At 44.0% G+C, this 27931-nt stretch overlaps 1 protein-coding gene across 4 annotated transcripts in view; it reads left to right on the plus strand.

Annotated features, from left to right (window-relative positions):
- The window catches only part of TXNRD1 (thioredoxin reductase 1), a 67346-nt gene that overhangs the window by 11229 nt on the left and 28186 nt on the right, over nt 1-27931 (plus strand). For all 4 annotated transcript variants that reach the window (XM_043967218.1, XM_043967220.1, XM_043967219.1 and 1 more), the window contains 3 exons: nt 14085-14207; nt 16916-16988; nt 22113-22232. In XM_043967218.1, the coding sequence (XP_043823153.1) occupies nt 14085-14207; nt 16916-16988; nt 22113-22232 (316 nt within the window). The remainder of the gene's footprint in view (nt 1-14084; nt 14208-16915; nt 16989-22112; nt 22233-27931) is intronic.

Consider the following 27931-nt stretch of genomic DNA (forward strand, 5'->3'; position numbering starts at 1 on the left):
ATTTGAGCTCAGGTACTCCTGAATTCAGGGCCAGTGCTCTATCCACTGCGCCATCTAGCTGCCCCCCAATTACATTTTGACATCATTTTTTTAAAACTTTGTGTTCCAACTTCTCCTTCCTTCCGGTGAACTCAAACAATTCAATATAAATTTCACATGAGTAGTCATGGAAAACAATTCTACATTAGCTAGGTTGTGAGAGAAAACAGATAAAAACAAAACTTCAGATTAAGGAATTATCCCCCCCAAAAGTGTTTCAGTCTGTTTTCAGATACCATCAGTTCTTTCTCTGTAGATGGACTGCAATTTTCATAAGTTCTTCAGAGTTATATTGGATCATTGCCTTGCTGAAAATAACCACGTGCTTCCCAGCAGATCATCTTACACTAATGCTGTTATTTTGTATATAGTACATTTCTCTCTGCTTCAGTTCACGTGGGTCATTCCAGGTTTTTCTGATAGCATCCTGTTTATCATAATTTTTATATAGTACCTTGAACTTGACAGAGAATTTTCTTCACAATAGCCCAGCAGAGTAGGTACCATACGTTTTGACATTGTAGTCAATCATCATAACTAGCTACATCCTTTAGGTGAATGAGAGCTAACCTGTAACTTGTGGCACAAGAGAGGCTGGCCAGAAATCACTGCTGATGTGGGAATAAGAACTTCCATTTAGAGAGTGGTTTTCGCTTTCAAAGTTATTTTGCTCTTATCTCATTTCCTCTCAGAACAGCCCTGGGAGGTAGGGTGTTATTATAGGGTAAATATTACCCTCCCCCTGCTGGGGCCACTGTGGGTGTGGGAAAAGGTATCTCCCAAAGAATACTGTTGTTACATAGGTTAAAAAAGGTTTCCCTGGGCTAGCCTGGGAACCAAATGACACTTTGCTACATTGTTTCTGTGGGAAAATGCCCTCTGACCATAACCCTCTTAAGGGATTACTCTGTATCTCTCTTCTCCAGGAGATAACTATTCATTTGGAGTTGCAGTTTATCCTTTTTTGGGGAAGATAACCCCCAAGTTTTTTGGGCAGAATGGGAAAGGGAGCACAGAGTTCTGTGTCGACGTTTCTGGAATAGATCACATTTTAAGGTCACAGAGTGAACATTTAGTTTTCCTTGCAATTGATTTAGAAACTGACTTGGCAATGAAAGCGTCTGAAACAAATTCCACCTTCTGTTAAGCCTCCAGCTCCCAGTTTAATGGAGAAGAGGGTTGAATTTGGACTTCGGAAATCTTGGGTTCCGTTTCCACCCCAGCTAGTTGTGGATGGTCATGGGGACCTGATGCTGTACCTCTCAGGCAGCCGATGCTGTCACTCCTGGACTAGATTGGTCAGCAGAGGCGTCAGGTCTTAGGGTGTACTTGGCTCATGTGGAACAGCTCAGGCTACAGTAGTATCTGGTCATTGCTACAAGTTTTGAGTCGGTCACATATCTGAGAGCTTACGATAAAAATAATGACGATGATGATGTCGTGTATTTAGTTCTTTTAAGAAGTTACAGAGAAGTTTATAGACACAATCTCCCCTGAGCCCCATAATCACAGTATTAAAAAACACACATACGGGGCAGCTAGGTGGCGCAGTGGATAGAGCGCTGACCCTGGATTCAGGAGGACCTGAGTTCAAATCCGACCTCAGACACTTAACACTTACTAGCTGTGTGACCCTGGGCAAGTCACTTAACCCCAATTGCCCTGCAGAAAGAAAGAAAAAGAAAGAAAAAACACATAACGATGTCTATCATCCATCTTTTACAGACGAAGAGACTGAGGCCCAGGGAGATGAACTGATTCCGAGCTACGTTTTACATTCAGATTTTCTGACTTTAAATCCATCCCTCTCTTGCATGCTATGGTGCTATTCTCATATTAATTGATCAATGTCACTCTCTTTCTGGCTAAATTTGTTACAGACTCAAAATTGGTAGAGGCAGAAGGGACTTTAGAGATTACTTAGTCCATTGGTACACAGAGAATGGTTCAGGGACCACTGAGGGGCCTCGACCCTGACAGGGGTTTGCAAGGTCAAAACTATTTTTCACAATAATGCAAAGGCCTTTTAATTTCTTTTCTTTTTTGGCACGGCAGTGAAGTTTAAATGACTTGCCCAGGGTCACACAGCTAGTAAGTGTCAAGTGTCTGAGGCTAGATTTGAACTCAGGTCCTCCTGAATCCAGGGCCAGTGCTTTATCCACTGTGCCACCTAGCTGCCCCCTTTTAATTTCTAATATGGTAAACCTTAATAGATAACTATGTAAACAAAAACAAAACTTTCTGGGAATCTTCATTTTTTTTTTTAGCATATAAAGGGGTTCTGTGACAAAGCTGATTCAATAGCTGGAAGGGGCTTCTGTGGTCCTCTGTCAAATCAAATCACATAAAGTGTCCTGCAAATGTCAGAGCATTACACAAATGCCAACTATTATTATTGTTCTGGTTCACCCCCCCACCTTTTTTTTTGAACTCAGGTCCTCCTGAATCCAGGGCCAGTGCTTTATTCACTGTGCCACCTAGCTGCCCCTACAACCCATTTTTTTTTTAAAGTGAGGCAGTTGGGGTTAAGTGACTTGCCCAGGGTCACACAGCTAGTAAGTATCAAGTGTTTGAGGCCAGATTTGAACTCAGGTCCTCCTGAATTTAGGGCCAGTGCTATAGCCACTGTGCCACCTAGCTGCCCCCCATTTTTTTAGGAGATGAGGAAATTGAGGCCCAGAGCTGTGACCTGCTCAAGGTCACAGCTATTTAGTGTCAATTGGGACTCGAACCCAGGTACTTCTGACTCCTAGTGCCATGTTTTTTCCACTCCACCTCTGCAGATTCTCTTGTTGCTGCTGCCCCTTGAGATTCCTAGTTGCCCAATGTCTAGGACCTTCAGCCTATCTCTCTTGTGTCCCTCTGTCTCTGGCTCAGGTGCAGACACCTTTTCTGGGCTCATTCAGAACGGTTCTACCACGATGTTTTATCACAACAATGGTGTGGCCTCAACTAAGATCACAAGACAAACCACTGCTGGGCTGGCACCTTGGAAGGAAGCCATGGGAAGGCTCGAGCTTGTTAGTACTTGTAACTGTCTAGCATGTGGTGATGAATTACCTGCCTTGTTTGGGGAAATACTGCCAAGAGTGTGGGTCAGTAAGAGAGCAGGAATCCTGAAGAAAGCCTAAGTGGAGATTGAAGTGGTGTTTTCTCCTCTCCCCCCCACCCCCTTAAAGCAGCTCAATTTAGGGGAACTGTAACATTTTTGCCATCACATACTTAGTCACTACTTCAGTAATTGTAAGTATTTTATGCATGGAGCAGGAAGCAGAGGTGCAACTTTTTTTTTAAAGTGAGGCAGTTGGGGTTAAGTGACTTGCCCAGGGTCACACAGCTAGTAAGTGTTAAGTGTCTGAGGCCGGATTTGAACTCAGGTCCTCCTGACTCCAGGGCTGGTGCTCTATCCACTGCGCCATCTAGCTGCCTCAGAGGTGCAACTTTTTGAAAATATAGTATATATGAGAAAATACAGAAAAATGAAAGCAAGGCTTGGGGGGAAGAGAGGGTTATCTCTCTGATGACTACAAGGACCAGGGGCATGAATTGATGCATTTCTTTTAGTTCTACTAGAATTCCTCCTTTCTGTGTACAGGCACTTTAAAATATAAATAATTAGGAGGCAGCTAGGTGGCACAGTGGAAACAGCACTGGCTCTGGATCCAGGAGGACCTGAGTTCAAATTCTGCCTCAAATCTTGACACTAGCTGTGCGACCCTGGGCAAGTCACTTAACCCTCATTTCTCTCCACCCCCAAAAAAAAAAGAAAAAAGGGGGAGGACAAAGGAGTTTGTATATACTAATGGATGGATTGTTAATATTGCCAGTGTTTCCAACCCATAGACACTCCCCCACCTGTAAAAGGAAGTAGTAGAGTATTGGACAAGGCAGGAAGACAGGAGTTCAGATCCGGAACCCTAGATAGCTATCTGATGTCAGGCCCATTATTCTGGGACTCAGTTCTTCTTACCTTTACTTGGTGAGTCTAGATCAGAGAATTTGCAACTTTCCTTGTGTTCTCAAGAGCCCTTGGCCAGCCACTCTGCTATAGCCAGTGAAACTTCTTCTCCAAATCATATTTTCTTTTTTTCTTTCTTTTTTTTTTTGTGGGGCAATGGGGGTTAAGTGACTTGCCCAGGGTCACACAGCTAGTAAGTGTCAATCTCTGAAGCCGGATTTGAACTCAGGTCCTCCTGAGTCCAGGGCTGGTGCTTTATCCACTGCGCCACCTAGGTGCCCCCAAAATCATATTTTCTTAACGCATAAAATAAAACACCTAGAATTATAAAAGGAAACAATTCTGTTAAATTACAATGAACAAGATATTTTTGAAAAAAGTTCCTGAGCTCAGGTTAGGAAGCCCTGGGCTGGAGGGTTTCTTCTAAGGTCTTTTCTAGGGCCCCACTTGAGATCTTCTGTGCACAGGTGTTCCCTCTACTGTTTGTGCCCTTCCTTGCAAGGCACAGCAGCTTGGCCAGTGGGCAATCATAATAATCGCTCCCATTTGCATAATGGCCTTTAAACTTATGGCACATTTTCCTTTGTTAGTTTTATTTTTACATCACTATCATTTCCATATGTTTTCATCTCTCTCTCCAGAGAGCCATCCCTTGTAACAAAGAGGAGAAGAGGGACAATTGGGCAAACCACAGGTCAGCTGAGCCATGTGTCTTTCTGAGGGCCTATCCAGTAGTATTTTAGGGTTTATGGAGTTACCTTTCCTAAACCACCTTATGGATGGGCTCGGTAGTCTAATGAGTCAGCAAGCATCTATTCAAATGTGTAAAGCACTGAGGAATAAAACAATCCCTACTTGCAGAGAGCTTCCAGCCTAATGGAGGGGCAGTAAGTGCATATGGAAAAACATTCTGAATCTGGAGCCAGTGAGCTTATTTTTTTAAAAAATGATAAATATATTTAATTATAATTGGGCAGGTATGTGGTGCAATGGAAGACCTGAGTTCAAATCCATCCTGGGACACTTATTAACTGTGTGACTTTGGGCAGGTCACTTCACCCTATTTGCCTCAGTTTCCTCATCTGTAAAATGGCAAACTACTCCAGTGTCTTTGCTAAGGAAACCCATATGGAGTCATGAAGAGCCAGACAGGACTAAAAATGACGCAACAACAACAGTAGAAATCAATCCATCAGCATACGTTGACTAGTTACCCCAGCTAAGCCAGACACTGTTTTAGCTGCTAAAGATACAAAAACTTCAACTGTCCCTGCCTTCAGGGAGCTTACATTCTTTGGAAGGGTATATACAAAATAATAAGCAGATCAAAAAAGAAAGGGGGAGAGAATCCAGAATTTTGTCCCTTCCTATCAAATCTAGCACTTAGCACAAATGCCTGGCACACAGTAGGTGCTTGATAAATATGGGTTAATTCTGATCCTGCTGTTCATCCCTATGATAACTAAGTAGAGAAAGCATTTATTAAGTGCTTCTTACAAGCCTAGCACCGACCCCAGGAAAGGGACCAGGGATGGATACAAGGGGAAGCTGGCGACCTGAAATTCTGCGAATGCCACTGCTGTCAATGACGGTATCTGTGCGTCACCCTGGCCTCCCTGGAGTTGGACGTCATTCTTTCTAGAGATTTCAGGCACCCTTCCAAGTGACACATCCAGGAAGCTGGTGCATACTTCCCTGTGTGAAAATGCCCCAGTTTATAAACATGCATCAGGATGATGACTTTTAGGCATGGGAGGGCTGCTTGCGAGGCAGCTCTGATTTCCAGCCATTGTTCCAGTGGGCCTGAGTACACCCCAGCTATGTCAGTTGTTTGGTGTTCTCTTCTCCCACTTCCCATTTATCTGGTAAATAACCTGGCTACCTTGGAGTTCCATGCCTTGTTATTTGAGGCTTCCTGCTACCCAGGCTGTGCCACAGTGGCATTTAGAGTTTATCTAAACAGTCGACAATCATCTCCTCCCACACGTGGTGAACCTGTCATTTGCTCTTGAGTTCCTGGGCCCCCTTCCTCCTTCTAGTCCAGCTTGGGAGAATCAGGCAGGGTTGAGGCACGACACCCCAGGGAATATCGTAGTAAGGAGCAGGGATTATCCCTCTGCTGCAGGCTTCCTATTTCCAAACAGTTCTGCCGGCTCAATGACTGCTTGCTAAAGAGGAATGACTAGTTTTAGGTGGAAGTGATTGAAAATTGGGCTGCACCGACAAGCATTTCCCCTGTGTGATGTCAAGGTGAGTGTGTGTCTGAGAGCCTCCGCCCTCTGAAAAAGACTAGGTACCTACTTCCTCAGGCTGATTGGCAGGCAGTGACTGATTATATAGTCAAGGGGGGGGGCCCTTTTTTTCCTTTCAGAGTAATTATCTTGCTTAAGTTGGATGTGAATAACATTATTATTAGCACGCAGTGACAAGAGTGCTGCTCTAGAGTCAGGGAATCTCGGTTAAAATCCTGGCTTTGTTATTTGCTGTGTTTGTGACCCTCAGCAAGCCAGCTTCCTCTCACCAGGCCTCAGTTTCCCCATCTGTAAAATTCAGGGGGTCAGGTTTGGAAGGTTCCTTGCCATCTCTGAATCTTTGATCGTGTGATTTAGATTTGATTTCTTCTGGGGATGGGGCATACAGTTTTGTCTTTTTAATGTGCCGTTGAAATGTTAATGTTGCTTTCCTTGTCCTGCATCTCTAGAGTTCAGTCCAGTCTCAGAGACCCTGGGCAAGTCACCTAATCCTGTTTGCCTCAGTTTCCTCATCTGTCAAATGAGTTGGAGAAGAAAATGGCAAATCACTGAAGTATCTTTGACCCCAAATGGGGTCAGGAAGAGCCCAATACAACTAACAGTGAACAGCAGCAGCAACAAAGTTCCTAGTTATTTTCATCTGTCTTTCCCATTCAAATGTATACATGGGGGAACATGTTTTTGCCTTTCTGCATATCTCCAGTGGCTCAGTGTCTGGCTTGTGGGCTGGCTCCTTTGGTGTGGATTTAAATGGCCATTGGATCATCGCTCTAGAACTGGCTCAGGCCATCTGATCTGTTACTTATTTTTTTGGCGAGGCAATGGGGGTTAAGTGACTTGCCCAAGGTCACACAGCTAGTATGTGTCAAGTGTCTGAGGCTTGATTTGAACTCAGGTCCTCCTGAATCCAGGGCCAGCGCCTCATCCACTGCGCCACCTAGCTGCCCCCAATCTGATCTGTTATTGTTGAGTTTTTTCCGTCGTGGCTGACTCTCTGTGACCCCATTTGGAATTTTCTTGGCAATGATACTGGAGGGCTTTGCCATTTCCTTCTCCAGCTCATTTTACAGATGAGGAAACCGAGGCAAACAGGGTTTAGTGACTTGCCCAGGGTCACTCAGCCAGTAAGTGTCTGAGGCCAGATTTGAACTCAGGTAGATGAGTCTTCTTGACTCTACTGCCCCATGTAGCTTCCCCTCTGGGAGCTTACCTTCTAATAGAAGCAAGAAAATCCCAAGAGAGGAGTCAGTTCATTGAATCATAGAGGTAGATCTGGAGGAGACTGTAGAAGTCATATGGTTCAGTGGCCCTTACATGTACAGATTAAAAATCACTTGCCTAAAGTCACAGGGTAGTAACTAGCTGGGGTAGGATTTGAACCCACCTCCTCTGACTAGCTTTGTGATTCTTTTCCATTCTGCTAGCTTCCTGTTGTCAATTTATAAAGTCCTCAAAGGTCATTTTCTATCTTTGTATTTTCAGTCCCTTATAGGGCTGTTCTTTGGATTCATTTGAAGTTGAGATCTGGAGGTGGGTCAGAGAGGAGGTCTGTGGAGTGGTGATCCCATGGTACCCTACACACAATAGGTGTTTGATATTGGTTGAATTGGATAGAAGTGAAGTATGACAGGGGTCTATGAGAAAGTGGTGGCCCGTCCCCTTGGAGGCTGTTGAACCAGGCCTCGGGGAAGGCCTTGTTTGGGATGATTAATTCCCTTTACTGTAAGGGCAGAGGTAGAAACCTGGTTGGATTAAATTCGTGAAGAGGAAGTGCCAGAAATTTGCATAGATTAGTATTTGGGTTTGTCTTGAACCAGAAGAGATGATAACTGGGCTGGGAAGGGGAAGTTGGTTGTTTGGGTGTGTGTGTAGGGGGTGGGGAGGTTAAATAGGGAACCAGGGCACATTACCAGGAAGGGATCTTTTTTTGGTGGTGGTGGGGAGGTATGTGGGAGCAGCCTTTGGAGGGGGAGTGAAAGTGATTCTTTTCGAGTGACAAGGAATCCTTAATGAAAATCCACAGAATGGGGGGGGGGGGATGAGAAGGAAGTTCGGAAAGGGCCCAGACCACAGTGGAGAAGTGTGGGGGCTCCCACCTTCAATGAGAAATATACAAAAATCCAAGCTCTACAGTCTCACAGTCAGCCTGGGTATGGGGAAGTGTTCATTTTTGTTGATGTTTGTCAAGTTGGGGTTAAAAAGAGGAAATGTTTTAGAAGTGAAGGCAGAGAAGGACAATAATCTTTTGGTCAGGTGGTACAATGCCTGCTTTAAACAAACTTTCTTGCTAAGTTGGTGGGGTTTTTTGTGTTTTTGTGGTTTTTTGTGGCTCCTTTTTTTTTCTTTTTTTTGGTAGAGCAATGAGGTTAAGTGACTTGCCCAGGGTCACACAGCTATTAAGTGTCTGAGGCCAGATTTGAACTCATGTCCTCCTGAATCCAGGGCCGGTGTTTTATCCACTGCACCACCTAGCTGCCCTCTGATCCTCCTTTTTTGTCCCGTCCCCGTCCCCCCCCCCCCCCCCCCCCCCCCCGCTGGACACGCCCAAGAGATGATTTTTGTTTTTTTAAATCCAGATTCAGGCAATGGAAGGTGGGATATCACTTGAGAGGAGGGAATATTGTAACTGTGGTAATGGCTGAATGAGCTAGCAGTCTGTGGGCTTAGGCAGTGCTTTACATGAGTCTGAATGCATGGAGAAGAGCTTTGATTGATTTGTCAAGCCTCCCCAGACCAGGTAATGCATCAGCTCTTAGTTACTGAGGAAGGAGCATGGTAATCGATTAGTCGAGCAAGCATTTCTTTCGTGCCACCTGGAATAGACTCCCAGCATTTGTTTGGGTCTGGGCGCTTCTTTCACCAAAGTGGATTGCCAGCCTTGCATGGTGCCCTGTGGGGGCAGGATTTTGTGAGTCACTAGAGGTGTCTTTTCAGCTAGATCCAGGGGGAAATGAAGGCAAACCTGGATCTCTGCAATATTGACTTATCAGTGTTCTATTGCCACTCCATTTATCTATCATCTATCTATCTATCTATTTATTTTTTGGGCGGGGGGTTGCAGGGCAATGAGGGTTAAGTGACTTGCCCAGGGTCACAGAGCTAGTTAAGTGTCAAGTGTCTAAGGCTGGATTTGAACTCAGGTCCTCCTGAATCCAAGGCCAGTGCTTTATCCACTGCGCCACCTAGCTGCCCCCATTTTATTTATTTTGTGAAATATTTCCCAATCCAATTTTTATCTGCTTCAGCATCACCTGACACCTTCGAGTAGACCACTCCCTTCCCTCTCTGGGGCCTGTTTTCCTCATGGGTAAAATAAAATGATGAGGCAGGAATCTGGGCTCTTTGAACATTAAAAAATTTTTTTTTTGCTAATTTTCAGTATAATTGGTTTCCTTTGTAATCCCATGTGTTTGTTTTTTTTGTTTGTTTGTTTCTATTTTGCATGTGTATTTTATTAAGCCTTTAAAAATGTGGATTCTGGGAAAGGTCTGTCAGCTTCCCTGGACTGCCAGAGGGGGGCAGGCCCTCACACAAAAATGGCTTTTCCTGCATCTTCTACACTCTGCAGATAATCCCAGGAAATTTCCTACCTTCTGTCAGCAGCATTGGTCATGTTCTCAGCATTTTACTTGGGTTTTAGGACTACTCAGTAAAGCTGCAGCTTGCGGGGTGTTGTGGGTTTTTTTTGTTTTTTTTTTTTAATTTAACCACTTCTTTGGTTAAGTTCATAGTGCCTTCAGTTCATCACTTCAGAAAACATTTATAAAAGTACCTACTATGTGCCAGGCTCTGCACTGAGGCACCAAAAATCAGACAATCCCATCTCTCTCCCCCCCCCCCCAATTTGGGGAGCTTCCCATCTGGCCTTCCATCTGCTCAGACCCTGTGCTTGTCCCCCTCCCTTTGTTCCGAGGGAAGAGGCTTTCATGTGGGGCCACCATCCATTTCTTGTACCTGTTGCATAATGTGGCCTTGAGAAGCCACATTAAAGACTGTCTTTGTGGGACTTCCCAGTTAATAGTAATCAGCATGATGAGGCATTTCTCCGGAGGTGTTTTATTGCCCTCCTAAGGGGAGGTTTCATACCCTGGGGTAGTGGTTTTTGTCCCCCCCCCCCCCCCACTCCCCTCTGATAGCGATCTTCCCCAACTGCCTTGTCAGAATGACTGAGCTTCTGTCTGTAACTGTAATGATGTCATGGTCATACTTAGGGGGAGGGGACTGGGCACAGTCAGCTTCTAGAGTATGGCTCTGTTGGTGCGTCTGCGTTTGCCAGATACAGGAGATCTTCTGGTTTTCCTGAGTTACACATTTGAAAACTGCTGTTTCTCGTTCATGCTCATTGGGACCATTCCAAGAAAAAAAAAATCAGACACGTTGACTTGTACTGAGCTCAGATTTCTGCTGGCCACCCCATCGAGTGGCATGAGACGAGAGGTTCCTTCAACTAGAGCTAGCTGGTCGTCTGGTTCAGACTGCCCATTTTATAGATGAGTAAACTGAGGCCAGGCCTGGAAAAGACCTTGGAGGCTGGGTTAGTGCTATCCTTTTTGTTTGTTTGTTGCAGGGCAGTGAAGGTTAAGTGACTTGCCCAGGGTCACACAGCTAGTAAGTGTCAAGTGTCTGAGGCCAGATTTGAACTCAGGTCCTCCTGAATCCAGGGCTGGTGCTTTATCCACTGTGCCACCTAGCTGCCCCCAGTGCTATCCTTTTAATTTTACAGCTACAGAAACTGAGACCCAGGGAGGATGTGATTTGCCCAGGGTCGAAAAGGTCCGAGGTGGGATCTGACTCCAGAGCCCAGGGCTCTTTCCACTGTACCCCACTGCCTCCCCTGTTGCCAGTCCTCGATATTGAATTCTCTTTTCCTCTCACAGTGCCTTGTGCTGAAGGTGGAGCATCAGTCATAATGCCTTTTGGACGTTGGCGGTGCTCACCCACCTTTGACTTTACACCTGCCAGGTTTTCCTGTGTCTCCTACCAGTATCGCAGCATCCCTGGTACTTTCACCTTGTCCCCTGAACAGCCCCCAGCGATGCCCTCAAGAAGGAGACTGAGGCGCTGCTTCGGGGCCATGCCTCCTCCCCGAGCTGCCCCCTTGCTACTGCCCACACCCTGGCCCTGTCCTGCTGATCCCAACTCCTGCCCACCACCCCCTCCATCTGGTAGCAGAACTATGCAGCCTCAGCTGGTAAGTGGAGGGGCTGGCCTATCGAGGTTCTCATACCTCCTTTCCTCTTTCCATAGGATCCTGCAAAGGATCCTAGCAGCCTTCTCATTCAGCCCCCTCCTTTTACATAGGGGGACACCGAGGCCCAGGGAGAACCATGATTCGAGCCCAGATCATCTGCCTCCAAACCCAGAGCTCTCTCTCTCTCCATTGTCCTCGGTTGCCTTTTACAGTAAAATCATCGCATCTTTCACGACAATACAATATTTTCCTTTACAATAAAGAAACACAGATGAAACATTTTGCCCATCTAACGCCACCCCACATTCCTCTAGAGTCTGAGTTATAAAGGGCAGGCTCTTAAATTAGATTACATCCCCAAAGCCGTTTTCACCAGTGAGGGGGAATCGGGGCCAAATGCGGATAAGAATTATGGAGGGATTTCTTCTTAGCTCCCCCATTTAATTAAAACGGTAATTCTTTAGGACTGGAAACCATAATATGCAAAGAATATGGATCTGCCCATCCTAAATCTAATACAAAGGGCACAGAAGCTAAAGAAAACCACTTTGCAAATTACTTCTGTCAAAACGAATTGCCGCAGCCTCCTTCTAGAATATTAACCCACGGGAAAGGTGAAATACAAGTGCTTTCTGTCAATGCTTCAGCCTTTTTTTTTCCCCTTCACCTGTAGAGAAACCTAAAAATAGTCTTTGACAATCTTGGGATGGTCCAATCATAGTGCCTGACACCTTCCCTTTGTTCTGGTGAGGCTGCCCCCCCCATTCAGTGCTGCCTCTACCCCTCCTTGGCTGACTGACCTCTGTCTGAAGGAGGTTTCTACCTTGGACACACTCAGGGCAATCTCCGGTTCTTTTGATGACCTAATAAAGTAAAAGGGCTCTAGGAAGAAAGCATTTGTCTTTATGCCTGCTCTTGGGATATTTCCCGAGACCCATTGTCAGCTTTTTGATTTTTTAAAACATGTAAATGAATTTTTATTGAAGCTATTTTTTATATCAATGTCAGTTTCCAGTGGGGGGGCGGCCCATTACCATTGTAACAGATGTTCACTTATGGGGTTAGACAGTATCTGACTGTGTATGCCCCATTCCATACCTGTAGCCCACCACCTCTGTGTTGAGAGGAGGGGGGTATGTTTCATCATCTGTGGCTGCATTAATCGGAGTTCTGACATTTTCCATAGAAAAAGAAGATATCTAAGGCATTAGTGGTCATTCTGTCCAACCCTGCTCATTTCACAGGTAGGGAAACTGAGTCCTAGAGAGTTAGATTCTAGACAGGATTCCAGCTCAAGGTCTTTTTATTCCTAGCTGAGTCCTCTCTTACTGTACTGCAATTCAGACTAACCTAATTTCCTTGGGCTATCAGCATCTCATTGACTAGAGGATGATAACAGCAGACATTTTGCTGTGTTTTAAGATTTGCATCATGCCTCTGATCCTTGCAACAATCCAGTGTGGTAGGTGCTGCTGTTGTCTTTATTTTACAAATGAAGAAACTGAGTCTCAGAAAGTTTCTCAGTGATGTTGTCCAAGCTTACATGGCTAGGAAGTGTCAGTAGGCTTTTGAACCCAGGTCTTTCCTTACTCTACCAAGTCTTGTATTTTTTCTTCCCATGTTCAGGGGAACTCCTGATATGGGGAAAGTCTTTCCACCAGTGTTGGTTGGCAATTAAAAACAAAACAAAACAATTTATTTTTTAAACTTTATTATTATTATTATTATTTTTACATCTTCTTTGTTTCTACATATATATTCCTCTCCTCTGATCTACCTAGAGAGGCATCCCTTTGTAACCAGTGATGTGTTGGTAAATGTTTAACAACCAGCTCTCTAGGGGGAAAATGCATACTTGACACACTTTAATCTGCTTTAACATTTTATCCATCTTTTTCATAAGCCTAGAAATCAGTAAAAACAATGAATCAAGCCTTGATTTATAGCATTTGCCAATTTCAAGGGAGGGTAAATGCTCACCTGAAAATTTCAGTGGTTGGCTTGGCTTTTATGAGCTGTCTTTTAAGCAGGCTTGATTGAGCAAGCTCCAAACTTTTTTTTTTTAATTTAAAAAGAAAATTTTTAAAAATGGGGCAGAAAAAGCATTTAAACAAAGCTAACCAGCATATCAACCAAGTCTGACACTGTATGATGTGTTCCACATCCAAAGACCTCCACCTCTGCAAAGAAGGGAGGGGAATACATTTTCTTCTCTTAGGAATGAGCTTGGTGATAATTGTATTGTAGAATGGTGTTTCCGTTCTGTACTTGTATATCCCCAAATCTGCTTACTTTACATTTTCTAAATTCATCTCAGCTTTCCTTTTTGACAACTGTTGGGCAGGTTATAATCTTAGAAAGCTCAGAGAGGGTAAGTCACTTTCCCAGAAGCACACAGTATGCATCGGAGATAGGATTTGAACTCGGTTTTTCTTGAAACCAAGACCACCTCTCTATCCCTCTCCACTAGGCAATATTGCCTTTCCACTGAGGGTCAGTGGAATACGTAAAGCTCCTGAGGAAGAAGTAAGGGAGATCTCCCCTTAAATCCAGTTGTGATGTTTTATTCCAGTCGGCAGGTTTCCTGAGTCCCAGGAGAGGGTTGCTTTGGAGTGAAATGGTTTCCTTTCTTGTTTTCCCTCAGGTTAATAAGGAAGACGCACCTCAAAATCCTTGGAGAATGAACGGGTCAGATGAGACCCCCGAGTCCTATGACTATGACCTCATTATCATTGGAGGGGGCTCAGGAGGCCTGGCCGCTGCTAAGGTATGTGCACTGGGAGTCACTTCCCTTATCCCCCAGAGAATGGGGCATCTGTTGGTGAAAGGGGTGATGGATGGGAGGCGTCTTGGAGGAATATACAGAAGGGGAAATTGAAGTTTAGGAAAAAAAAATCCAACAACCTAAAATTCACCCAGAGGACCAGAGATTTAGCGCTCAAAGGGACCTTGAAGGCCTTCTCATCTATTCCCCTCATATTTTATGAAGAAATCAAGGCAGGCTCTATCCAGCGCAGCCTTCGGATTTCCATTAGTGGACAATCAGTATGTAAAACTGCTGAGGCTCAGAGAGAAGTCTCTGCCTATATAGCAACTACCAGTCCGGAAGCAGTATTTCCACTTTAGGAGCAACTCTGACAGAGGTACTGCTGGCCCACTCCCTTTCCCTTCTCTGTTTGATCTGTTAGTCTACAAGCATTTGTCAACACTTTACCTATCGCAATTGAGCCTGGGGAAGTAACATCCTATTGTTATCCCCATTTGATTTGAGAGACTGTGAGTGACTTGCCCATGGATTTGAACTTGGGCCTTCCTGACTCTAGCCATTAGTGCTTATCTTTTAGTAAGCTTGTGTTAAGGACTGGGCCTACAGGAACCAAATGAGATCTTCTCTGTCCTGAAGAAGCTCACATTCTAATAGGAGAGGCCGCTTGAGTGTATATACGTTTGTACAAAAAATATTAACATAAGGTAGGTGGGCACAACCCACATCTAAGAGGGGAAGGCACTTGCAGCCAGTGGGGGGTCGGGGGACAGGCCTCCTGTGGTTTTAATCAACCTGTAAGCATTTATTAATCGCCTACTGTGAGTTGTACCATGAGAAAGACATCGGGGCTTCCAAGAGGTGGAGGTGATGGAGGGAGTGTTTTCTCCCGTCCTAGGTGTGAGAACAAAGATCCATCCTTTCAAGGGCACACAGTGTCCTCTAAATCATTCATGAGAAAGGCTTTCCCACCCTGCATCTCCCCATCTGAGCAGCTGAAGGCTCCAGGCAGTGTATATCCAACATCTGTGATGCTGAGAGTCTCCCATGAGGTGATGGGAAAGGGAAATGAGGTCATTCAGGCAAGTGTAGAAGCAGAGCCTGCCGGGGCCGGCCCTGCCTGAGAGAAGGGGGCTGACTCTGCCCATGGTGCTCCATCCAAGGGCCCGAGTGAAGGTGAGCTTTGGCATTCAAGGAGGGTACAGTCTCAGACCATCTGCTGCCACATCTGCCAGAGGCAAATGAAGCGGCGCTCGGGGAGGGAGGGTTAAAATGAAGCCAAGGAAGGCCAAAAAACCCTCTCTTTTGTTTTAGAGTTAAGATTTTGCTGCTCTTTACCCTGCCAACACCAGGGTACAGATTTGACAAATATTTATTGCATCTGCTATATGCCAAGTACTGTATGAGATGGTGGGTATACAGAGGCAAAAATGAATGAATGAATGAAAAATATTTACTAAGTACCTGCTATAAGTCAGGCACTGTGCTGGGCACACAGAGGCAAGAATAAATGAATGAAAGAAAAACATTTATTAAGTACCTGCCATAAGCTGGGAACTATTTTAGATATAACAGAGGCAAAAATGAATGAATGAATGAAAAAGTATTAAGTACCTGCTACAAGTCAGGCACTATGCTGGGCCTACAGAGGTAAAAAGGAATGAATGAATGAATGAATGAATGAATGAATGAATGAAAAGCACTTATTAACTTCTGTAAGCCATTCATTATGTTGGGCAAAGAGGCAAAAATGAATGAATGAGACTTACTTATTAAGCACCTCCTTCTAAAACCCATTAATGAAATTAGCCTGACCTTTGGAATTAAAGCATTTCGGCCAAGCTGAATTGTCCCAAGCACCATGCTAGGTGCTGAGGTTCCACAGCCATGATGAGTCAGACTCAGAATTTGAACCTGAGGTCTTCCTGATTTCAAGGTCAGCCCTCCTCCCTTGCTGCCAGGCATGTTCTCACATGAAGGTTATTTTCAACGTGGAGGTAAAGGTTACACAGGAGAACAAACCTGTTGAGAAACACATCAGATTTCTTATGGTTCATTGGAAAGAACCCTGTTTCTGAAGTCAGAGCCTCTGGATTCAGATGTGACCCTGGGCAAGTCATTGCCTTCCTGGGCCTGACTTTGGCGGTCCCTTCTGCCCTTAATCTATGATCTCTGACTTGGAAACACTGTAGACAGGCCTGACCATGCTTGAGAAGTTTCCTTTACAGAAAAGATGGTGCTTGACAATTTCATAAGAAAAATCTCTCCTGTTCAGCCTTAACTAAATGTGGTAATGGCTTATTTGTTGCATATGGTCAATGATCTGGCTATATAAAGAACAGGTAGGAACGAGGGCTCTTGGAAATTAGCATATCTATTGTTCTTGGTCACTTAAGTTTCTCGGAAATGGCCTGACCTTTTCCTGTTATTGCCTCATTATTAAATGGAGAGCCCAGGATGTCTGACTTGGGTGATAATTTTCTGGGGTGAAACTTCATCGCCCATTAAGGCTGCCCCCGAGTGTCTCTCTCTAGATCTTTTTATTTTCATCCCAGTTATGGTAATGACCTTGGCATATGAAGTTTTGCTGGGATTAATAACTGGTCATGCTTCAGTCATTATTGCTTAATGAAAAACAACATGTCCCTTTAACTACAAGACACTTTCCAGGCTCATTTTTGGATATTAATTTGATTAAATCTGTCCCCCAGGAGGCCGCCAAATATGGCAAGAAAATCATGGTGTTGGATTTCGTCACTCCGACTCCGCTTGGAAATAGATGGGGTAAGTTTTTCTGAATGTTTTGGGTGCAGATCTGGAGACATGGGTTCTTTTTTGGGGGAGGTGTAGCTACAAAGTCATTTGCTTATGAAACCCATTAATAAAATTAACCAGACACTGGTGATTTCTAGCAACTGGGCCAAGCTGGATCAGGTTGGAGTTTTTCATTGGCATTCAACTTAGAAAGTACTGCCAACTTGGGGTTTGCTGGCTTGGAATATCAAGTAAAGAATGTACTGCCACAAGCAAGCCTCTGACTGCAGGTCAAGCATTTGGGGCAACTTGGTTTACCCAGGAGTTGAGTGAGGTCTCCGTGATCTTGCTTCAAATTGTGCAGTCCTCCCACCCCCTCCCCAATTCCACAGTTAGAAAAGCAGAAACCTGAATTCATATCCTTGCTTCTTCTGGCTCTCATAAAACAAGTGTCCTCATTGCCAAGGTCATCACAGCCCATTGACTTCTCTGCTGGCCTCATCAAAGAGGCCATTTATTGCCCCTTGGCTTTTCAGGAAAAAGTTTTATTCACACTTTTGTTTCTGCCTTGTGGGCAACTCTGGCTATGCCTCCTCCCTCACCATGACCCACCAGAGAGGGTTTCTTTCTCTTAAAAATGCTAGCCATGGGGCAGCTAGGTGGCGCCTTGGATAGAGCACTGGCCCTAGAGTCAGGAGGACCTGAGTTCAAATCCGGCCTCAGACACTTAATACTTACTAGCTGTGTGACCCTGGGCAAGTCACTTAACCCCAATTGCCTCACCAAAAAAAAGAAAAGCTAGCCATTTATTAATATGACACATATGCATACATATGTAGCTATACACAGATGTGCATGTATAGGTATGTGTATATATTTATGTGTGTGTGTATGTATATATATATATATATATATATATATATATATATATATAGAGAGAGAGAGAGAGAGAGAGAGAGAGAGAGAGAGAGAGAGATTTTTTTCATATACACACAGATATCAACCACTGGCTTATAAAGCCTCACTATTTGCATGTAAATAGATTCACAAATATTTTATGCATAGTTGTAGTTATTTTGAATTTCTCTTTTGAAAAAGAAATTTATTTTTAACATTCCCCCCCTTTTAAAAAACATTTTGAGTTCCAAATTCTCTCCATCCCTCAGGCCCTCCCTCACCCACTGAGAAAGCAACAGTATGATATCAGCTATAGAGGTGAAGTCATGCAGAACATATTTCCATATTAGCTGTTTCACTAAAAAAAAGGGAAGAAAAATATAGCAGGGGAAAAAATGCTATTTCGGTTTTTGCTCTCAGAGTTCATCCTTTCTCTCTCTGGGAGGTGGGTGACATTTTTCCTTGTAAGTCCAGAAAAACAGTTAAAACAAAACCTGCTTGGCATCCTGTGTGCCACTCCATCCTGTCCTCCTCTGCTTTTCTGTGAGGAGGAAGGAGCACCCCTTCTCCGGGGAGAAGGTAAATCATTATAATCATTCAGCATTCAATCTAATAACTTGTTTCTCTTACTTAGAGCTTTCCAGGTAAGAGTACTAAGGCAGGGGCAGCTAGGTGGCACAGTGGATAAAGCACTGGCCCTGGATTTAGGAGGGACCTGTGTTCAAATCTGGCCTCAGACACTTGACACTTACTAGCTGTGTGACCTTAGGCAAGTCACTTAACCCCAATTGCCTCACCAGAAAAAAAAAAGAGTACTAAGGCAAAGAGATAATGAAGGGTCTGTTCTTTTCACAATGAAGTGGTAGATATGCCCAGTGTTCTACACATATTAAAGAACTCCAGATTTGCAGTTAGGGGAATTGGGTTCAAATCCCTATTATTCCACTTACTGCCCACGTGCCTTTGAATTAAAATCTCTCTGTGCTTTAATATCCTTATCTATTAAATGATAGGGTTGAACTCATTGATTTTGGCTGTCACACTATGATCCAAGGTGCTTAGAGATTTGTTTTTGATAAATACGATAAGTCTCTGGCATCCATTTCTCACACTGAATTAACCTGGGGCTCATGAGAATTATAGGAAGTTGGGGACTAGTGGAGAGCTTCCTGGATCTGGAATCAAGAAGACCTGATTCAAGCTGCATGATCTTCCGACAAGTCCCTTAACCTCAGTCTGTCCCAGTTTTCTGATCTGTAAAATGGTGATAATGATAGCACCTACCTCCCAGGGTCACTGGGAAGATCAAATGGAATAATATTTGCCAAGCCCTCTGCAAACCCTAAAGCACTATAGAAGTGCCACTTATTATTGTTATTGTTAAAATTATGGTAGAGAGAGAAAATAATGCAAATGAAAAGAAGGCCAACAGCCATATCATTGTAATGACCAAGCTTGGTTCTAGAGAAGCATTGAAGAAATGAGCTTCCTTTTAAGTCAGGGATTTTTAAACAGAGTTCCATGAACTTGTTTGTTTTGATTTTTAAAAAAATATTTTGGTTAACTTCATTTTGCTCGCTCGCTCGCTTGCTCGCTTGCTCTCTCTCTCTCTCTCTCTCTAGATATATAGATATATATAGATATATAGATAGATATAGATATATATAGATCTCTCTCTCTCTCTCTCTCTCTCTCTCTCTCTATCTATCTATCTATATCAATTTTTTTTTTTTTGGTGAGGCAATTGGTGTTAAGTGACTTGCCCAGTCACACAACTAGTAAATGTCAAGTGTCTGAGGCTGGATTTGAACTCAGGTCCTCCTGGATCCAGGGCCAGTGCTTTATCCATTGTGCCACCTAGCTGCCCCTAATTTTTTAAATTATATAAAGTTTAGATTACATAAAATTAAATTACATTGTTATATATGTGACTATAGAAATTATATATAATATAATTACATATATAAAGTTAAATTACATACTTATAGCTTTATATAGAAATTATATATAAACTATAGGAATTCTAGGAAGTGAAATTAAACAATAACGTTTTCTTTATAAACTTGCATATTTTGTGCATTTGAAAGCATGGTTCTGAGAAGGGGTCTGACCTTCACCACTCTGCCAAAGAGGTCCAGAAGGCCAAAGAGCTTGAGAACTCCCGCTTTAGTTAAAGAGGTGAAAGGTGATGGGGGCTGGGTGGAATGTTTGTTACATATGCTGTGCAGACGCGGCGATGATTTTGTTGGGCTGTTTTCATTTGTTACAAGGGAAGCTTCATTAGCTGGGGTGGGAGGGATGTTGTATGTGGTATTGATAGAAATAACTGATGTTAAAACTAAAAGGCATTAATTTAAAAAAACCCAAAACTTTACAACATTAACCTGCAAAATGGTAGGCGAAATTTGAAGGATCTCTATCTAAATGAGGGATTTCTTCCATAAAAGCAGGGATATCATTTCTTGCCCTGCCCTGCCTTAAAAGTTTATTATAAGGATCAAATGAGATTATGTTCATGAAAGCCTTTTCAAAACTCTCAAGCATGTTATTACTACCACCTAAGACTCAAAGGGATCAAAAGCTCTGCCCTAGGTTATGTGGTGATGGGGCTGAACCGTGGGTGCTTACCATCACTCCCCACCACCAGTCCAGGATTCCTTGGTAGGTTGGCTGGTAGATGAAACAGGGGCAGTGTTAAGGCCTGGAGTGATCGATTTGGCCAGTGGGCTTTCCTGGACCACCCTGACGAGCAGAATAGACATAACACATTTCATTCTCGATGGGGAAATAGACTAGCTTAATTAGCTTTCAGCCTGCTGCGGTAGATAGGGGCTTTATATCTTTAATCATGAACAACACTTACGGGGAAGAAGCCAATTCCATTTTTCATGCCTCTGTAATTGCAAATGTGGGGAAACTAAATGACTCTCCTCCCTTGGGGTGGCTCCTTCTCTTGGCCTCTTGAATCATACCGTGTGGTTTACTTAACTCTGGGGGTAGTGAGGTGGCAGGGTGTCCAGGCTTTGGTTTTTCCTTCTCAGGAAGGTTGCTTTTTTTGTTTTATCTGGAAGCTGTCCGGAGGGTTACATTGGCATCTCTTTATCAGCTGTGTGACCTTGGACCAATCGATTCATCCTCTGAACCTCAGTTTCCTCTTATGTAAAATGAAGGGATCAGAGCAGAGGGCCTCTGAGGTCCCTTCCAGCTCTCGATCTGGAGGCCTATGATTTGTTTTTTGTTTTTTGAAGTGAGGCAGTTGGGATTAAGTGACTTGCCCAGGGTCACACAGCTAGTAAGTGTTAAGTGTCTGAGGTCAGATTTGACCTCAGGTCCTCCTGACTCCAGGGCCGGTGCTCTATCCACTGTGCCACCTACCCCTGGAGTCCTATGATTTGTAAAAATTTTTTTACTCATTGGGGAGAACTGGGGAGGATCTTCATTGGCCTCTCATGACCTGAATTCTTTTCCCGGATCTCCCATCTGTCTGATGCATGAGGTCAGCTTCTATTCATTTCTTTTCTTAGTGCTTGTTTTCCTTTCTGAAAAACAAGGGTGGGCAGGCCGAGATGGGTAGGGAGCAGCATCAGAGAAATGCCTGAAGATCAGGAAGAGAAAAAGATGGATCAGTTGACTAAGCACTTATCAAATCCCTCCCAAGTTCCAGGTAACCTCTTATGACCGGAAGTTGTGAAGCAGGTACCAGCCTACTTTGGTGGAGGGAATTTATGCACTGGGAGTTCCCTACAGTGATAAAATCATAGACCTTGTTAAAAAAGAAAATAAATTCAAGGCTCTTGAGCTATAGATCCAAAATAAGACCAACCCTGCCACCAAGGGGCTTACATTCTGCAGGAATCGGCTTTGGTATTTCCATCGTCTTTAAATTGTCACATCCAATTATAGAGCTACATAGATCTCTAATTATACATGTATGTAATTACATAAAGCCAATAGAGTATAAACTCCTTGAGGGCAGGCACTTGCATTTTTGTCTTTATATCCTCAGGGCCTGGGCCATTGCCTGGCACATAGTAGGCACTTATTATACTTGTTGAATGAGTGAACTAGTTTATTAATGTAGGCACGTCGGATAAATCAGTTTTTAGATGAATTAGAGCAACACTGACCATGCTGGCCAACACCATCCCTAAAAATTTGTGGATGAGAATGGTCGTTTCATGATTCTTCCCACTGACTGTGGGCGTGATTCGGCCACCAGCTGTGCTAAAAGGGCTCCTTTTTCCAACACCCTTGCAGGTCTCGGAGGGACGTGTGTGAACGTCGGCTGCATACCCAAGAAACTCATGCACCAGGCCGCTCTATTGGGGCAGGCCTTGCGGGACTCCCGGACATATGGGTGGCAATTTGAGGAAGAAGGTATGGAGATAAAATCTATTTATTCTGTTTGTGGTTTGTACTGTTGATCATGTGATAGATGCTCTGGTCATTGTTAATAGCTTGGTGAAGAATACCTATGGAGGTGATTTCCATGGCTTTCTCTTTCTCTCCTTCCCCTTCCTTCTCCCCCTCCTAGTCCCTATCACCCTTTCTCCAGAAGGCCACTGTTTTTTTGTTGCTATTGTTTGTTGTTGTTGTTTTAGGCAATCAGGGGTTAAGTGACTTGTTCAGGATCACACAGCCAGTATATGTCTGAGACCAGATTTGAACTCAGGTCCTCCTGACTCGAGGGCTGGTGCTCTATCCACTGCACCATCTAGCTGCCCTGAAGATCATTGTTAAGACACACACATTGGGGCAACTGTGTGAACCCTGGGCAAGTCATTTAACCCTAATTGCCTCCACCAAAAAAAATACACATTAGGTAGCTGGAAGGCAGGTCAGTCATTAGCACTGTAACTAGAACTCTCATTAGCAGGGATTAATTGATCAAATTACAGACACCTGGGGACTTGGTGTGTCATACAGTTCATAAACTTCAGTAGAGGAAGGAAAGATGGTTCTGCAGGGGAGTCGTGTTTGGGAGAATCTCAGGCCTTGGTTCAGGCAGAGAATTGTAAAACAGGAAAGAACATTTAGACACTTGATAGTGTGTGAATATGTGTGTGTGGGTGTGAGAGACAGACAGACAGACAGACAGACTGACTGCCTTTAGGCAAGGAGGTTATTGAGGAATTTTAGATCCATTGATGAAACTCCAAAGTCCCCTCTCCTACCTGCTCCCGCGGACTCTTCTGTCTGGGTGATAATGGTGTCACATAGAGCACAGCCTCGTAAACTGTTTATTCAGCCACATGGTGATCTGAGACTCTACTTTACATTCAGCCTTATTTGATATTGGCTCTAAACTCGCTGCCCTTGTGAAAAATGCTCCTGGCCTGGGGCAGCTAGATGGCTCAGTGGTTAAAGCACCGGCCCTGGATTCAGGAGTACCTGAGTTCAAATCCGGCCTCAGACACTTGACACTTACTAGCTGTGTGACTCTGGGCAAGTCACTTAACCCCCATTGCCTTTAAAAAAAAAAAAATGCTCCTGGCCTGAGAAGGACTGCTGGATTCGCCCCAGACTTTCTGGGAAGCAGTGGTTTCTAAAGTCTTTAAAATCTCTCTCTCTCTCTCTCTCTCTCTCTCTCTCTCTCTCTCTCTCTCTCTCTCTCTCTCTCTCTTTAAGATGAAAACGCCCAAATAAGCCCCAAATAAAGAGAATAAATAGCATGCAGGTAAAGAGAGTACCTGTTAGCTTGGCAGGGAGAGGGTGCTGGCAGCTGGGGAGATTGGGGAGGCTATGTGCACCGACTCTTGAAGGGGGAGTGAGGAGAGAGCCTTCAGGGCTTGGGGCAGCATCCATGCTAGCCCTGTTTGAACAGTAGAGAGACAGGTTAACTAGATTATGGAGCTTGGCATGAATGGTGGGTACTGAGGGTGGAGAAGGACTATAAACACCAAAAGGGGTGCTGATTGTTTGTACCTTGAGGCAGGAGGGAAGTTAGGGTAGGGGAATGACAAGGTCAGATCTGCCCTGGAGGAAGGCCGCTTCGGCAGCCCTGTAGACTGTCAGGAGGCCAGAAGACCTGGTACAAGCAAGGCCTTTGCAGAGGAGTGATGGGTAGGGCTTGAGCTAGGGTGGTCGGGGACTCCTTGGGCATGTTGTGCTGGAGTGTCTCAGGTGTGGGGTTGGACCAGACGGACCTGGATTCCTCTGCAGCGCTAATTCTCTGAAGTAAACCAGGAGTTATTGCCCTTGTAAAAGCGGCCGGGCAAACGTTTGTGTGCAGGAAGAGACTTGTTGAATTCCTCCCGGTTGTTCTAATGGGGAGAAAATGGAAGGGGTGTGGCCCAGTGGGTAGAGAGCCCCTAGTGAAGCCTCCGGCACATGTTAGAAAGTCATTGAAAGTCACCACCCTGGGACCTCTCGAATACCACACCAAGCAGAGAAAAAGGTGCCCTCCTGTGTTGGTGAAGTTCCCTATACTGATAAAGTCACAGGCCTAGTTAGTCCTTGGGTAGTCACAGATTTTGGAGGGACCTTTGATAAGATCAAGGTGAAGTTTCTCATTTTACAGCTAAGGAGACTCCAAAGTTACCCATTTCTCCCTTCCTAGATTTGAGATGAAAAGTCTCCCCCCCTTTTCTCTCTCTGCCTCTCCTCCCTTTTCCTCTCCTCTCTCTCCCCCTATCTCCCCATTCTCTCTCTCTCTCTCTCTCTCTCTCTCTCTCTCTCTCTCACACACACACACACACACACACACACACCAGCCAACACTAGAGCTCAGAGTTGATCCCACTCCTCTCCCCAATCAGTCAGTTCCCCAGCGTTAAGATGATAAAAAAAAAACAAACAAACAGGAAATCCCCATTTTATAAAAAATAATGGTGGGTTTTTTTGTTTGGTTGGTTTTTTTGCGGGGCAGTGAGGGTTAAGTGACTCACCCAGGGTCACACAGCTAGTAAGAAAAATAATGTTAGTTGTTTTATTTTGTGAGGCAGTTGGGGTCAAGTGACTTGCCGAGGGTCACACAGCTAGTAAGTGTCAATCGTCTGAAAAATAATGTTTTTTAACATGAATAAAATACTTGTGAAAAAGCCTTCACAAACTATCTAGTAGTCCAGTTTCTTCATTTTACACATAAGGAAACTGAGCCCCAAGGAGGGATCATTGATTTGGAGTTGGGAGGTAAAGCACAGGTCATTTTGCAAATGAGGAAACTGAGTCCAGAAAAGCTAATTGATTTAAGAGATTTAAAGCCAGAAGGGACCATAGAGGTCCCTCTTTTTACAGATATGGAAACTGAGGATCCCAGGAGGGGCCTGATACGTTTTCTGACAAGGGAAAAAGATTGGGGGCGTGTGTGTGTGTGTGTGTGTGTGTGTGTGTGTGTGTGAGAGAGAGAGAGAGAGAGAGAGAGAGAGAGAGAGAGAGAGAGAGATCGAGTGAGCGCATGAAGCACATAAACACAGAATTTAAGTCTCACATGCAAGCTTATGTCCTTCAGTTCACACCACTCCCTCCTCTGCCACCCACACATCCCGAGAGAGAGAGAGAGAGAGAGAGAGAGAGAGAGAGAGAGAGAGAGAGAGAGAGAGAGAGAGAGAGAGAGAGCGGGAGCTAATTTTATCTTTTTTCTTTTTAAATAAAGATTAAAATCGACGGCATTTAGAGTCTGAAGATCTTTTAAGCCGTTTATAGCTTCCTTACATAAATTGAATGAAATGGATCTGTCTGCAGATGAGCGCATGGAATCTGATTGCTGAGTGATTTCTTCATTGTCTGCCTCAGAGCTAGTGATGCTTATCAACTAGCCCAGCCCACCTTCCTTCATTTTAAAACTCTTGATCTGAGAGGGTTTTTTTTGGGGGGGAGGCGGCATACGGCCAGCTTCTCATTTGGCCAGATTCCTCCAGCGGACAGACAGATGCAGCATCAGCAAGTGTTTACTGTGCACCAGCATCCAACACCCCAGATTAGAAGTAATGACCATAGGGGCAGCTAGGTGGCGCAGTGGATAGAGCACTGGCCCTGGAGTCAGGAGTACCTGGGTTCAAATCCTGCCTCAGACACTTAACACTTACTAGCTGTGTGACCCTGGGCAAGTCACTTAACCCCAATTGCCTCACTTTAAAAAAAAAAAAAGAAGTAATGACCATTTATAGAAGACTTTAAGGTTTGCTGGATGCTTTTCTTGTGTGTGAGTTGGGTTAGTGTTTGCAATAATATACCCATTTTACGGTTGAGGAATCTAAGTATCCAAGACCCTCAGTGACTTGTTGGAGGCAGATTGGTCTTGTCAACAGATCCCAGGCTCTGGAGTTCAGAGACTTCGGTTCAGATCCTGACTCTGGCCGTTACCTCTGTGACCATGGGCTTGTCATTTTCTTTTTCCTCATGGAGAATAATAATGTTGGGCCAGGTGCTAAGGTCCTGTCCAGCTCTAAATCAATGATCCTAAGGCGTCCTGTGTTTCTTTGAATTCTTTATAGTCACTGCTTGTTTTGTGATTCCTCTGTATCCATTTACAATGGTTTTTGAGGCAGAGTCAGGAAGTCCCTAGTTTGAATCCAGCTTTCAGTTACTTCCTAGCTTTGTGACCCTGGGCAAGTCATTTAACCTCTTTTGTGACTACATTTCTTCCCCTCTAAAAATGAAGGAGCTGGTGTTTGTCCTAAGACCCCTTTCAGCCCAAATTCTGTGATCCCATGATTCCAAATTTGGGAGTTTTTTTGTTTTTGCTCCCATAAAGCTCTCAGTTTTCTGAGAAATAGTTTGAAGATTCTTTTTAAAGGCAATTACTTTTATTATCTTAGCCACGACAGGATTTTTTGTTTTTGCGTTTTTAATATCCTCAGATCAGCAGACCAAGGAAAGAGAAGATGGGGTGCATGCGTGTATGTGTGTGTGTGTGTGTGTGTGTATTTATTGTTCCTTTTTCTTCAAATAAGAAATAGACCATTTGTTTTGAAAGACCCTAGTTTGTCAGCAGTTATTATTTCCTTTGCTGAATAACTTTTAGTAGTTAGGTTTTTTCAAACCTGTAATTAGATTTGGCGAGAGGCTCAGAACAGTGCCCCCTGCTGTTCAAAGTTGTAAGCTGAAAGCATGGGTCTGCTGAATGCATTTCAACGGCTGTCCACTGAGGATTTCTTAGAATGTTAAATAATGGAAACATATCTGAAGCAATACATGATCAGAGAAGCTAGATTACCAAGTAAAAGGGGTCTGAACCTGATTTCATTTGACAAAGCAAATATTTGGTTAGTTGTCAATCGACTCAACTCTTTGAGCTAGGGACATCACAGTGTAGTGGCTAGAGTGTTGAATGAACCAGGTTCAGATCCCACGTCTGACTCGTACTAGCCGGCCTACTTTGGGCAAACCACTTTCCCATTGGACCTCAGTTTCCTGATCAATAAAATGGGGATAGTTGATGTAGGGTCGTAAGTTGCTCAGAGTGTCATATTTTAAAAGAAGTTGGCCCTGGGAAGTCCTGGATCGGTCTCCTCCTTATAAAACAAGCATCAGTTACTGTGAAAGCATCCTTTTGTTTGCTTCTTTTTAATCTGACAAATGATTGTGGACAAAGCACAATATTGCGTGGTCAGGGAGGGAGTTACAAAAGCCAGAGCTGGTCCTTGCCCTCAGGGGGCTTATCCTCTCCTAGCCTTCCTTGCCATTGTGGCATTTTAGAAAGGGATGAGACTAGGGACGGGACCTCTGATTTCATTGCTTGTAGGGAGCTCCCAAGTGAGAACATTCCATCCGCCTGTGGGGGCCATCTTTACTTGAGGGCTTGCACAGTATGTGTCAGAAGGGAGACTGAAATGCAGGTCTTTGGGGCTAATTCTCAGTCTGCTCTGCCATCTTTTTAGAAGATGAAAAGAAAAATAACAAAGATTAAAGATAATTCCGAAGATAAAGGATAGTTCTGAATGCTCAAAATACCAATTTAGGAAAAAAATGTCCTGGGTCAAAGATGGCTGTAGTCTTAGTATTCTGTTTTTTGTTTTTTGTTGCTGTTTTTTTTTAATCTGAAAGTGAAGCTCTGAGCAGGATCAGAACACTTTTTTTTTAGTTGGTTTTGGTTTTAGTTTAGTTTTTTTGTTTATTTGTTTTGCAGGGCAACG

Source organism: Dromiciops gliroides, chromosome 5, assembly GCF_019393635.1.
Source record: "Dromiciops gliroides isolate mDroGli1 chromosome 5, mDroGli1.pri, whole genome shotgun sequence".
NCBI classification, from domain to species: Eukaryota; Metazoa; Chordata; class Mammalia; order Microbiotheria; family Microbiotheriidae; genus Dromiciops; species Dromiciops gliroides.